Below are 14,602 nucleotides of genomic sequence, written 5' to 3' on the forward strand. Positions count from 1 at the left end.
AAAAAAATTTTAATCGCGATATAAGTAAATAAAATAAGAAGGTGGTGTTGAAAAGAAGGAAGAGAAAGAAACAAGAAATTTTTTAACTAATTTCTACGAAATTTTATATAATCCTTCAAAAATCGCAAACGTTCACTTTGTTGCTGTATGGATGTGCCATGATCTTGATGGAAAACAAAAATCTTATCTTTAGAGAACAGGACGAATCTCAAATCCCTGACTAAATCCAGCATTTTCCAGTATTTTCTCGATAAAATATCACAACGGACCATTTTGTAAAGCACAAATTGTCAGCTTAAAGTTCTGACATAAAATATTTCATTATGATATCAAATATTCTCTTCTCATGCGTCATATGATAAAGCTTAAGAATTATTTAACAATATATAATCTTGTAAATATTTTTGCGAATTAAAATTTTATAAGCTGAAATCTCACGTTAAATTTTGTTAAGTTTTGACACCATCTGACCAGTTATAGTAATACAATGAATTAAAAACAATTAATAGAAATTAAATTCGTCTTTCATTATTTTTACACTATTTAATCATATATGTTTTTTTATCTATAAAAAGTAAAATGTAGAACATTGATCAATGAACACAATCTCGAGACATTAAAATGCAAAATAAAATCTATATGTATTTTTTGTAATTGTTACAAATTGTTAATTATATACAAGTACAATTATGTATAAATATGAATAGCTAAATGGAATATATTATGTTATTATTTACAAATAATTATTTTATTTCTTAATTTTTGTAAGTACATATGTTTATTTTGTTAAACATTGTTGCTATAAAAATATGAAAAGTGATAATTTTTAAAGATATGTCTTCAAAGGAGTTTTGATAAACAACATATCTGAGCGGTAATTAACTTAATTGTTATATATAAATCGATACCTGTGGTATTTCACTGTCAGTGCGTACGGGAAGAATAAACTTGAACATTTTCGCGTGGCAGTTTCATAAGTACCGAGCCAGGAAACTTAGTCTGGTTTATCCCAAGTTGGTAACAGCCTTCTGCCCCCTCCAACCCCGCGAACTCTTCTCTCACAATGTTCCGTTGGATTTCTAAGTGGATAACTTGCTGTATTAGCTGCTTTCGGCTTGCGGTAACCGGCGTGTCAACTGTGTTAGAAGTTATGCCTATTGTTTCGCGACTGTTTCTGAAACTCTTTCCTCTCTCGTATCGTTTTGCCCACAAGAAATGCAAAGTTATGTCAAGGTACATTAGATACGATTACACGATTCTTATTCTTCTATAATTTACTTATTTGTATTTATCTACTTACACACGTACGTATGTATATACAGAAAACACACACACACACACACACACACACACACACACACACACACACACACACACACACACACACACACACACACACACACAATGATTTAAAAGATATTAACCAAAAGACTTATCACAAATGAATTAATCTCTTACATTATAAATATTTGTATACTTATTTTTTTACATATTTTTTTAAACTTTTAATATTGCACGTAATTTAATAAGATTATTAAATAATATTTATAGACATTAAATAATCAACATTTATTTTTGTGAATAAAAATATTCATAAATATAAATTTATATAAATGTTCAGAAGTAAAATTAGATTTTGCACTCGAATATTAATAAATTTTATTGTATATACAGAATTGTCCCAAAATTGTTATCATGATTGAACATCTGAAATTGAAAAGAATAAAGATAATTCAAGAACATTTTGTATCTCTTGCGGTATCAATAAATATAATAAGAATATGAAATTAAAAGGCGGCACAACAACGATCATTCATCTCGGTTATTCGCGTCTGGTGAGCGAGATAAATTCCAATGGTCGATGTGAGCAAGCACGCTAAAGAAATATCGTGCAATATATATATATTGCCTGCAATGAGATTTATACAAGAATGAAAACTGTGCGGCCGGCACGCGGGGTTTGCACGGGCTAGATGGGAACTGAAATCATGAACGGGTTATATGGACTTGTCCGCGATTCGGACAGGCGATAAATTTGGGAAGGAAGTTGCATCCAAAGGGGCCTAACCGCTTCAAGTATAAAAGAAGACACGCATCGCATATTATACATTGAGGATGCACGTATAGGGAAGGGAATGTAAGATAATGTACTGACCACCACATATCTAACACATTGCCATTTCGCGTTAATATATATACTCAAATCAAAGAAAAAAAATGATGAAATATACCGCATAATAACGCAGCGATCATGTTGCTATTAGCTCGAGATGTTATATATTTCTTTTACAAAAAATTATTCAGTATCAATAAAAGCAACAGTAAAAAAAAATAGTTTCAGAATATTTCTGTATTTTATGCGTTAAAATAGTTTATTGCTTTACTTTTAAAACACATGAAATTGATATAAGTAATGCTTTAAGCCTTTAATATAATCGATGTTTACTGTATAAAGTTACACAATTTGTATTTAGTTCAATATACATAAACTTACACTTTTGTTTTTGGTACAATATGAAAACATTTTTTTCACCGCAGGCTTCTCTATGTTTGTATATCCGCAGCACAAGTGTAATTTTTAATTTTGTCATGTTGGAATTGTTATCTAAAAAAAGTATACTACGATTTTGTTTTGTAGTCTCTACAGAGAAAAGGTATTTAACTAAAAGCCGCTTGTTAGTGACAGTCACATGTAAATCTTTTCTGCAAAAAATCAGAAAGAATTGAATAAAATACTAAATGTATATCATATGTATTTTTATATTATAATTGTGTTGGGATCCTTCGCTAAGTCGTTACTGTTTATTTTGGAAGTCAAATAGACTAATTCTAAATCAATTGTTATAATAGTAATATAACAAATTTAAAAAGTATAAAAGTATAAAAGTGTAAAAAAATATGAAAATATTGAAATTATAAAACTAATTTTTTTATTTATTACTGTTATCTTTTATAGCACAATATTTATATCTGTTTATCTATATAAAGACAATGTCAAATATCTTACAAGCAATCTATTTGCATAAAATTTGATTTAGAGAAGTTTATCTCGTGTATGCTTGATATATTTCCTTTGTTATTGAAACCATCATATTTCTTGATATTATTTCCTTATTAATCTGACAATCAGAAACAATATCCAATTTTTGGAATTAATAAATAATAATTTTTGATTAAATAATATTAAAAATTTTTTCTGAAAAAAAATATATTTTATTAAAATTTTACATAAATAGAAAGATACAAATAATATATATTTGTTAAAGTATTATTGTTCCAATATTAATTTTAATATATCTACTCTCTCAGTGATTCCTTTCTTTTTCGAAAATTATACTTTTCAACTATTGCTACTTTTTTTTACATCATTGATATTTATTCATAACCGGTTTTGCTATGATCAAACAGTCTGTGAATTTAATAAAATCTATATATTGCCTTTTTTAAGAATTTTGTGATTTCTTGAGAAGATCATTTTTATTGAATTTGCAAAGAACCAAATACAATCGCAATTCTTTGCTTTCAATTGAAAAAATTAATATTATTGACAATTATTATATATATTATAGACAACAAAATCTTCTTGCAAATAATTACATACACAAAAATTTTATAACATCTATACATAAAAAATGAAATAATCGCGATATAATATAAATAAAATAGAAATAAAAATGGAAGTTAAACATTACATTATTAATATAATTTATAATAATATTTGAAAGATACAAATATGCGTAATATGCACTTACGTATATAACACATGCAATACTTTATCATTGTTACTTACATGTTTAATTCATGTTTAATTTTGTATGCATCTTTTTATTCATTTTGATATGAGCCATAAGTCGATTTGTAGTTAACATTTTGTGTTCGTTTGGTGATGCCAATCGATGTTGATGTAGCCATTTGGAAGAAATGAACGTTTCGTTTGCCAATCGTGGTACATGTAAATCGATATATCGACATATAATCCCCGTTATTCGTCGATATTGAGTAAGTTGCACGTGGTAGGTATGTAGCCTAACTCTCGGAGGGTGGAACGGAAGGAAGGATGCACGCTGAGATATGCGAGATGCACGTATTGCACACGTTATGCCAGGCCCCGTCTAACAGCACTATGCATCAGCTATGATGCACAACGAAGAGACATACATACATACATCCAAAATGTCGATCCCCATATCGCCTTGTGTGCGCTCTATTATGCGCACACTTCTAAATATATGAGCATACGATGTTTCGGAGATATTCCACAGTCGCTCTAAAAAATCATTAAATTTGGATTATATTTGTAAATAATTGTTATTTTATAATAATATTATAATATTTTATAATAATTTAAGCTTTGAAAGAGATTTATCATGTTATCATAACATCACATTAAATATAAATTAACTATTAAATATATTTTGTTAAATATATATCGATATATTGCTTACAAAACTATAATTTTTTAAAAATAAAAACTTATAATAAAATAAATGGAATACACTATTGAAATTTAAGTATTTTAGGAATAAAAAATGCAATACTTTTTAACTTGGTCATAATATATTATATGACATTTTTTGAATATGTTTTATGGAATCTTCTTTTATGATGTGTGTGCTGTTGCATAGATGCATTTTACAGGATAAATAGTTGAGAACATTTACTAGCAAAGAAGACTGTATTTGTGAGTTATAAAAATGTAGTAAAAAGCATTGGAGGAAACATAGCATCTTCAAGAATTTTGTCCATATTTTTTACAGTTGCATTCTTCATAATGTCATTTGTGTAAATGTTTCAACAAGTGGATACATGTATATGCTTTCTCAATATATAAGCTAAAATTATAATATAGTTATACATATATAATTATATGTTTCAAGTAATATATAAATAACTGAATATTTTAAATGGTCTTTCAAAAATATTATTTTCCTCTGAATTGTGTAAATTTTTATTTTTAAAATATATTTTGATTGATTCTATTTTAATTTAAATTATATTTATTTCATAATTAAGAAAATATATATTTGCTACGATAGAGATTCCAATACGATACAGATTCCAATTTTACATTACGTAAGGTGTTTATTTGACGTTATATATATTTCAGAGAAAATATCCGAGATGTATATTCAAAAAAATGTAATAAGTTTTTTAAATACTTTGTGAAATAATAATTCTTTAAATTAGAAATAATTTTAATAGCGTATCTGCGAATATTATAAAGAAGATATTATATTGAAAATATTTCTATAATGTATTACAAGAATAATTCATTACAAGAATAATTCATTAATTATGCATAATATATAACTTGTTTTGCGTACAAACATGTAATAATTTATCTTATAATGTATATTATATTCTAGATTTGTAGACTTGTAGATTGCGCGACTTGAATTTCCAAATAATATAAATATTTTTATTAAATAACATGTTATCCAATATCTTAATCAATGTTTACTTATTGAAAATAAGATAATCTATGGATGTATTGTTTAAAGAATCAATTTCTTGAGAAAAACTAACAACTGACACTATATATATTGACCGACTGTTCAACTATGAATGACACTCTTATTCAATAAACTGCAAGGATGGTTTGTTACTACGTCTGCGCGAACAAGAAGGAAAGAAATTATTTTTTAAGAATATATTTCCTTTTATTTCTACCGATAATATGACGATGATGCATTGTCATTATGTATAATTTCCTTAAGTTTCACTTTATTTCGCTATTTTTTTTATGCGAAGTTAAGAAACCCATTAAGGAAATTGATCTATACGCTATTTACTTTTCTCGTGGAAACGCAGAAAATTTCTTAATTTAAAAGATATTGGAGAGTAACATTATCTTAGATAACAGTATATCAAGAATCAACAAACTAGAAAAAAAAAGGAGTTTGATAATATTTACTAAAGAAAGGTAGAAAGTGGGGAATTTTTTATTTTATACTTATATATTTCTGATGTACAAAATAAATTTGTTTGAAAGTCATTATTTTAATCTTAATCGCCTTCTCATGTCTTTAATTGGTTTATGGCCTTATCAAAAACTAATATTCAGAAGAATTAAAATGTTTTTAATATTGTCTTTCTTGACAATAGCTATAATTGCGCAGGTACATTTTTCGTGATAAATATATTTATATAAGATTATAATCCTTATAAGATTTATTTAAGTTATTTAATTTTCATATTCTTTAATGATTTTTGTTAAAGAATTGTTTACAAATATAATTTTATTGTATTAAATAACATATTTATATTTATTATCATGTATTTATTATGTATTTATTATCATTAAATATTTATACAGGATTTAAGATAATATAGAAATGATCATTAATGGAATATTTAATAATTACTTTCAGTTGATGAGCTTTACTACGAGTGAATACAGTAGAGATCTTCTTATAAAAGTATTTTCTTTTTCTTTCATTGTTATCCTCTGTACTATGAAATATAATACGCTATACTTCAAATCAGAAGAAGTGAGTTAAAATTTTTTATAATAACAAAACAAAAAGTGGTTAACAGTGGTTATTATTATTATTATTATTATTATTATTATTATTATTATTACTAATAAAATATATATTGTAATAGTTTCATTATTTAAATATAAATATAAATTAATATTTAATTGATTTTTGATCGTCTTTTGCAATATCTTGTATATATAAATTATCGTCAGTATTGTCAGTGATATGTTTTGAATCTTTGTTGTCACAATATTATCTTTTATTTAAATAGATTAGTAGTATACAATTATACACTAACAATAAAATTAATTATTGCAAACAATTATGATATTTAATTAACAGGTAAAGTATCTTTTAGAGCATGTTCTATATGATTGGCATGCTTTAAATGATGCTGAGGAAATAGAAATAATTCAGAAATACGCAAATAAAGGAAGATTATATACTATTCTTGCAGGATGTAAGAACTAGAATATTTATATTTTGAGAAGTTATAAATATTTATTGTTATTTTTATTTGTAATTAATAAATATATTATATCTTGCTATTATTATGTTTCGCAATATTATCACAATAGCCTTAGAATAATTTACTTTTATAAAGTTTTGCAAAAATATTAGATAAAAGTTATGTTAATTATTTATTAAAACAATCAATAATTAATATTTTTTTAATCCACTATTTTAGTATATGATAATTTATCAGTTATATAATAATAAATAATTATATTATTATCAATAATAAATAATTATATTATTATCATTTATTGGTTTTAGTCCTTGTATATTTGGGTATCATGGTTTTCGTTGTATTGTTCTTCGTACCGGATATTCTCGATATTGTGGCACCATTGAATGAGTCTCGGCAACATCAACTGCCGATTGCAATCGAAACCTTCTTTGACCAGGAAAAATATTTCCGTTTTATTGTTCTAAATTTTTCAGTAATTTCTTTTTTAAGTGTAACCGTATTTTTAACTGCTGAAACTTTATATATGATATGTGTACAACACGCTTGCGGATTATTAAAAGTTACCAGGTATTAGTTATTTAATATTCTATTATTATCTCATTTTTTAATTATTTTAAATTATGCAATTATAATATTACTTTAGCTATCGCATTTTGAATGCATTTGACAATCGCATACAACAAATAAATACATCAAAAATAAAGTGCATTATTTGTACTAAATTGTCTGAGGCTATCAAGCTTCACAGACGATCTTTAGAGTATGTATTAATTATAATGTATGATTAAATTATATTTAAAATAGGCATATACTATATATAGATTAATTAGAATCCATGTTTCCGTAGGAAAATCGTATATATTAATTTATATAATTTATATAATTTAAGTATATAATAGAAACATATAATACAAGTATATATTTATAGAATACACACGTACATTAAATATCTATAAATTTTTTATATACAAAAAATTTACATATGTAATTATTACGTAAATTTACACACGTACGATATGCACATACATTATGAATATATATCTTTTTATTCAAGGTTTATCGAATATTTGTGCTCCACTTTCTCTCTTTCTTATTTTATTTTATGTGTATTTGGAGTAGCTTCTTTGAGCATTAATTTATTTGAAGTGAGTAGGATTTGCAATATTAATAAGAATTTATAATAATTTCTCTTTTTAATTATTGAGAATTATAAATTCTCAATTATTAAGCTTTTTGCTGCATCTCAGTTCTTAAAGGCGGTTGAGTTAAAATATACAGATCAAGCAATCTGCTTTGGTTTGTTTGTCTGTGCTCATATATGTTATATGCTTTGGGTTAATAACGTCGGTCAAGACCTTATAGACAATAGTATTGACGTTTTTGAACAAACGTAAGTGTGAAATGCATAATTCCATCCATTTTGAGTCAGATAAAATCTTTGTTATCTGTAGAGACTTAATTATTTATGTTTACAGTTACAATGTACAGTGGTACATGGTATCTACACATATTAAAAAAGACATATTATTTATACTACACAGATCTTCAAAGACTATCTGTTTTAATGTTGGCAGTATATTTGTATTCTCATTAGAAGGATTTGCTACGGTAATCATTTCATTATAAGTAAATATATAAAAGTAATAAATATCTTAAATGTATATAGACTATATTATATTTAACGTAAATGATGAATAAATTTCATTACAGCTTATAAATATGTCGCTATCATACTCTATGCTACTTTATTCCACACGGACATGATTTATATGGCAAAATGGCTATGATTATCTATAATATTTTTTTTATACTTGTATGCTATCACGCTAAATAAAATTTACTTCAGCATGATACGCGAAATTTTTTACTATCATTTATTATAACAAAATATATTTTTAATATATTTTTAATATATTTAAATATCTTTTTTTACTTGGTATTCCTTCATGAACATGACACTTAAATATCTTTCATGTGTATTAATATTCTTCTTTTATATACACTTTTCAGTTCATCACAACCAACTTCAAAGATAATAGTTTTATACATATCTTTTCTAGTTTGTAGATATCATAATATACTTGCAAGTCATCCGGAAGAGAAACTATCACACAATAATTTGCTATACGATGAGCGTAAGAAATTTCTTGGCATCGCGCGTGCGTAAAAATTCTGCTGCTATTCTGCTCTGAAAAAGACCAATAGTTAAACATGCAATTTAGTTGTTTTATGTTGCAATCTCTTAGTAATTTACGGTGCATGATAGTCGAATGACTCGTCCGATCAAAGATCATCTGGTAGTAAGTTAATTTATAAATTGTTCTTTTGATATCGGATTCTTCGTAATAGCATATATTATCATCATTACGACGTAGAAAGTGGATGCAATAATAGCTACTAAAATATTCTGATGATAGTAGGATAATGATACTGCGTAATCTCTGCGTGCACAAAATCATGGCAATACACCCTCATAATGCGGAAAATTGATATAATAGATTTGTAACAGCTACTGAAATATTTCGATGATAGTAGAATAGTATTAGAATGGTAGAATAGTAATCTTTGCAAATCTGCAAAGGCAATCGCAATGGATTTCCTCAATGAGTACTATGGAATCACTCGACTCGATCTAATGGAGTCGATCGGTCTATGGCCTTACGAAAAGCCAAAATGTCGAGTCATTCGAATGCTTTGTGTGTCCTTCATTCTCACTCAGGGCATCCTATTACAGGTGCTTCTGATCATTGTACCGAACGTATATTCTATTGTTCTTGCAGGAATGACTGATTCGTAATTATTTGTGCTTAGCGAATCGACCCAAATTCGATACACCGTGAACATTCATATACATTTACACATCACATATATCCATATACACATATATTTTTGTGAGTGACAGTGCAATAAACATTTATATAAGAAGTGAAAGTGAAAATACAATCCAGTTTAAAAATAATGAAAAAAATAAGAATAAGAATGAAACTTATATATGTGTTTTACGTGTAGATAAAGCAAAATAACAAAACCTAAAATTTTTTTATTTATATTATTTAATAAAAAATATTCTATTATTGATCACAAATATATACTTTTCAAGTTAATTTAAAAAATATGTAGACTATTTAAAATGTAAATTATACAAAATTATATTGAATTACTTATGTCATAAAATAGTCTTTAAATTACAAAAATATTAATTATATATTAATTAGTTTGAAATTCTTTATTGAAAATTATGGCATATTTCGAAATTCATGTTCCTTCTTCAAAACTACACGTTACGTATAGAATTGAAGATTATGTATATGTAAAAAAAATATCATAAAAAACGCACTTAGATCATATATGTTACATTAATGTCTGATTTAGAATATTTGAATATTTAGAATAGAACATAGAATATTTGATATAGAATGTTTGATATGTAATGATAGAATGAAATTATATACTTAATTTATATAACAATTCTATTTCTGTTGACAACATTTATTACGCATGAATATAATACGTCGCTGTTCATTGACGTTTTCTCGTTTAATATTCTTTGTATAATTTATGTTCTAAAATACAATATAGTGTTATTAATTCCGACCATGTAAGTTGTTTTAATCTTAAGAAATTGATCAAAAACGATTCTATGTAATTACTTTTAATTATTCATTTAATTATTCTTAATCGTAGGTGAAAAATTTGTTTGATCAAATTCAATATGATTGGAATTTAATAAAAACCGCGGACGAGCTAGAAATAATTCGAAAATATGCATCTAAGCATAAAACAAGATTTTATACGATCTTTTCCGGATGTAAGTAAAATAGAATACGGTTTTTGTTCCATACATTTTTATAGAATTTGGACTTTATTAAAAAGCAAAAAAAGATTTAGATAAAATAAATAAAGTTTTAAATAAAAACAGAATCTATTAGAAATTCCTAAAAATAGATTATCTCATATACATGCAAATGTTAATAATTTATTTACATATTGTCTGTTGAATTTGAATATTTTCAGCAATTGTTTATCCAGAGACATTGTTTATCCAGGGACTCTTTCTTTTAATAATATTTGTGCCAGATGTTCTCAATGTTACCAATACCAATGTCACCAATACAGATAGAATGCTTTTTTGATCAAGAAAAACATTTCTATTTAATTTCATTCGTATTAATGATATCCGCTTTTTTGGGTATGACGATATTTGTAGCAACAGAAATTATGACTATGATATTTATACAGCACGCCTGTGGATTATTCAATCTTATCAGGTAAAATAATTCTCTAGCCTGTGTTTAATTTTTTTATGATTTAAATCTCAACAGACATTATATTTAGCGCGAGATGCTACTACATCTCTTAATTATAAACATTACTGTTTTGAAAGTGGAAAATATATCGAATAATTGAATTGATTAACATATATTTTTTATATCGATAATATAGGATAATATAATTATATTTACAGTTATCGTTTAACATGTGCATTTGATATATCAAAAACAATACCCTCAAAAACTAAACCCAGATTTTACACTAAGTTATTAAGTGCTTTTAGCACCCATCAACATTGTTTAGAGTGAGTACTTGATATACTTTGAAATGTTTGAATCTACTAATATTAATTGTTAATATTGATGAATATTGATTTGTTGATTTATATAAAAAAAATAAAATAGTTTTGATAATATTTTTTAAATGTAATAGAGTCATATATAAAGTCTAACTAAAAATCTGGATCTAGTCGAATAAACAATTTTGAAAAAAAATTTCAGATAAGTTATAATATTTCGAGGGAGCCACAATGATTATGATATTGATTTATCTATAGATGGACATTTTGATATAAAATATAAAATATCTTGTAAATTGTTCATTGTTTGATAATTATATCTTAATCTTTATACATAAAATAGTGAAAAACAAATCAATTGGTATAAAGAAGATAATAGTAATAGTTGATGTATAAGTTGCTTTTAAAAAGATTATGAAATTAGCAATATGCAAATACATACTTTTTTTTAAAGATAATTACATTCTTTCTCTATATCAATCGATTTTTTTCATTATTCTATGCATAAAAGTATTAAAATACGGTTATCAAAAAATATTTTATATATATCAAAATATGTCAAAATAAAATATAAGATCTTATAATATATATTAATTTTTTGACATTTGTATGTTAATATTTTTATATCCAGTATAGCGAGAAGAATTATATTACGTAACAAAAAAATATGGTTCTATTTTAAAAAATGGCTATAAAAAAATTGTAAAAAAGATCTCGACAGTGGTTCTATCTGTAAATGAATTAATATTATAATCATGTAGCGAAATCTTCGAAATCTTATAATTTTTAAAATGATTTTTTTTTTAAATTGCATTGTTTATGAAAAACTCGACTACTAGACTTTCGACGCTGTGTATACTAATTATATTTAATTCATATATCATTAAATAATGACATTAATTTACGTGTAACATAAATTAATATAACATAGATTGTTTTATCTTTTCGAGATTTCTCGACAATATGCAATCGAAGTTTTCTATATCTTATCTTATTCTGTGTGCATTCGGTGTGGTATCGCTAAGCGTTAATATGTTTCGCGTGAATGATAATTTTAAAATAATATTAAAATATAGAAGAAATGGCATGATGATATTATATATCGAGATATGGCAGCTTTTACAGGCAGTTGTGACCCACAATATATTTGAAGTTATTGCGACCGGTTTATTTGTATATGCTCATTTGTGTTTCGTATTTTATATGAACTATTTTGGACAAGATATTATTGATCATAGTGAATATCTTTTTCAACAAATGTAAGTGTAAAGTCAAAATAACTGTTAATTTTTATTCCGCCCAAATATATTTTACACATTACAAATATAAAATATCCAAGCTACGAAATTGATTTTAAATCTTTGTAATAATTTCTATTTATATTAATAAATAGATATAGCACGCAATGGTATACAGCACCATTATATGTTCAGAAATTATTACTCATAGCATTATGACAGAGTGTGAAAAACAGTAAGATGATTGTCGATAATTTATTTGTTGCATTTGAAAGTTTTGCTACGGTAATGTTACACACACACACACACACACACACACACACACACACACACACACACACACACACACACACATTGTCAATAAATATGTAGCATGAATTATTTATATATCTAACTAAATTTTGTTACTTTTTCGACAAAATTCATTTTCTATTCAATTATTATATTAAAACAAAAATTATAACATATATAATTATAACATATATTGAATTAGAATAGAAAATATTTTTTAAAAATCAGAAATGTATTTAGGAAAATTAATAAAATACAATTTTACGAAATAAAATGGAAGAAAAGCAAGAGTATAAAAAAAAGTTTTTGTTTTAGCTTATTAGTATGTCATTATATTATTGTATGGTTATATATTCGATATATAATTAATGTAATATAATTACGACAATGTAATCATCATAAAACCATCTAATGAGTAAGTAGCTACTTGATATATATCAAAAGATCGAATCAAAGATATAAGTAATAAAATCAATATAATAAATATTTCGTGATCTATTATATTAATAGAAATTCCTTTACATAGTTAAATAATAAAATAATATTTCTAATCTTTTACATTTATATAATAAAAATAATTAATAGTTTAAAAGTTATAATTATTAAGTTACAAATTCATACAATAAATATCTATACTACACATTACTATTTTTAATAATTATTAAATTTAAAGTTATATCATTCACTTCATTTTTTATACTATATTTAAGTTTATATTTTTAATATATTTGTATAATAAAGTAATAACATTTGTTATACAAAATGTACATCATTTTATTTTATTTTCTATATGGTTTAAAAAATTTATTTTTAGTATCGATAGAAACTGCCTTAATAAATATTTTAATTTATATGTGAATAATGTATAGTTACAGAGTGGCTGATAATGAATGCAATAAAAATAATTTCACAATTATTCAACAAAGAAGAATAATAAAATGCAATGAGTATAAAAAGATTACTAATATCGATAACGACAATTAGAAATTCATACTTTTTGTTATAAACTGTTGTAAATAGAATTTTAATTTTAATAATATAATGTCAAATTGCATTTGATACATAAAATTATATAATATCCAATTATTTAGAAGAAGATTTAAAAGAAAAATGTGTTATTATAATTAATAAAAATCGTTAACAGTAACTATTACAGCATTTAACTTTTTACTCTTGCTATATTAAACCAATATTTTTTTAATTGATAAAAGAATTGTTTTCATATAGGAATCAGCATCCGAAATATCTACATCACTATCTATATCACTATTATATGTAACAAAAGACTGAATAATACAAAGCAAATATTGAAAGTATTCTGCTTATAAGTTACATTACTGCTATACAAATTGTAAGCAAAGAAAATATAATAATCAACTAATAAAATATCATGTCTCACGTTATGCTCTCTTACACCTATTACAGACATAAGAGAATTTGTAGTGTACTTTACGAAGTAAAAAAGAAAAGTAGGAGCGATTTAACTAATACTAATTTATGTTATTACATTATTTACTGCTATTTCACAGTAAAACATTGCTCTAATTGC

At 24.8% G+C, this 14,602-nt stretch overlaps 2 protein-coding genes, 1 long non-coding RNA gene and 1 pseudogene across 5 annotated transcripts in view; 3 read left to right on the forward strand and 1 right to left on the reverse strand.

Moving 5' to 3' along the window:
* alpha-Man-Ia (alpha-Mannosidase class I a) overlaps positions 1–14,602 on the forward strand; it is a 557,932-nt gene that overhangs the window by 292,904 nt on the left and 250,426 nt on the right. The window lies entirely within an intron of this gene.
* LOC112552243 (uncharacterized) overlaps positions 2,426–14,602 on the reverse strand; it is a 167,106-nt gene continuing 154,929 nt past the window's right edge. Inside the window, exons 3-4 of one of the 2 annotated variants that reach the window (XR_016139429.1) lie at positions 3,008–4,267; positions 2,426–2,703 (exon numbers count right to left, since the gene is read on the reverse strand). This is a non-coding gene — a long non-coding RNA (uncharacterized LOC112552243). Of the gene's footprint in view, positions 4,268–14,602 lie in introns of both variants that reach the window. The other variant, XR_016139428.1, reaches the window with a different exon arrangement.
* On the forward strand, positions 4,346–8,718 carry LOC112552247 (uncharacterized). Its single transcript, XM_089077704.1, has 9 exons — positions 4,346–6,119; positions 6,372–6,491; positions 6,825–6,942; positions 7,260–7,521; positions 7,598–7,714; positions 8,009–8,099; positions 8,202–8,344; positions 8,430–8,562; positions 8,665–8,718. Exons 1-9 carry the CDS (start codon positions 5,967–5,969, stop codon positions 8,716–8,718), a joined length of 1,191 nt encoding a protein of 396 aa, XP_088933830.1. The 5' UTR covers positions 4,346–5,966.
* LOC112552245 (uncharacterized) lies at positions 9,537–14,522 on the forward strand (annotated as a pseudogene).

The sequence above is a fragment of the Pogonomyrmex barbatus genome, unplaced genomic scaffold (assembly GCF_055798465.1).
Source record: "Pogonomyrmex barbatus isolate J1 unplaced genomic scaffold, ASM5579846v1 scaffold20, whole genome shotgun sequence".
Lineage (NCBI taxonomy): Eukaryota > Metazoa > Arthropoda > Insecta > Hymenoptera > Formicidae > Pogonomyrmex > Pogonomyrmex barbatus.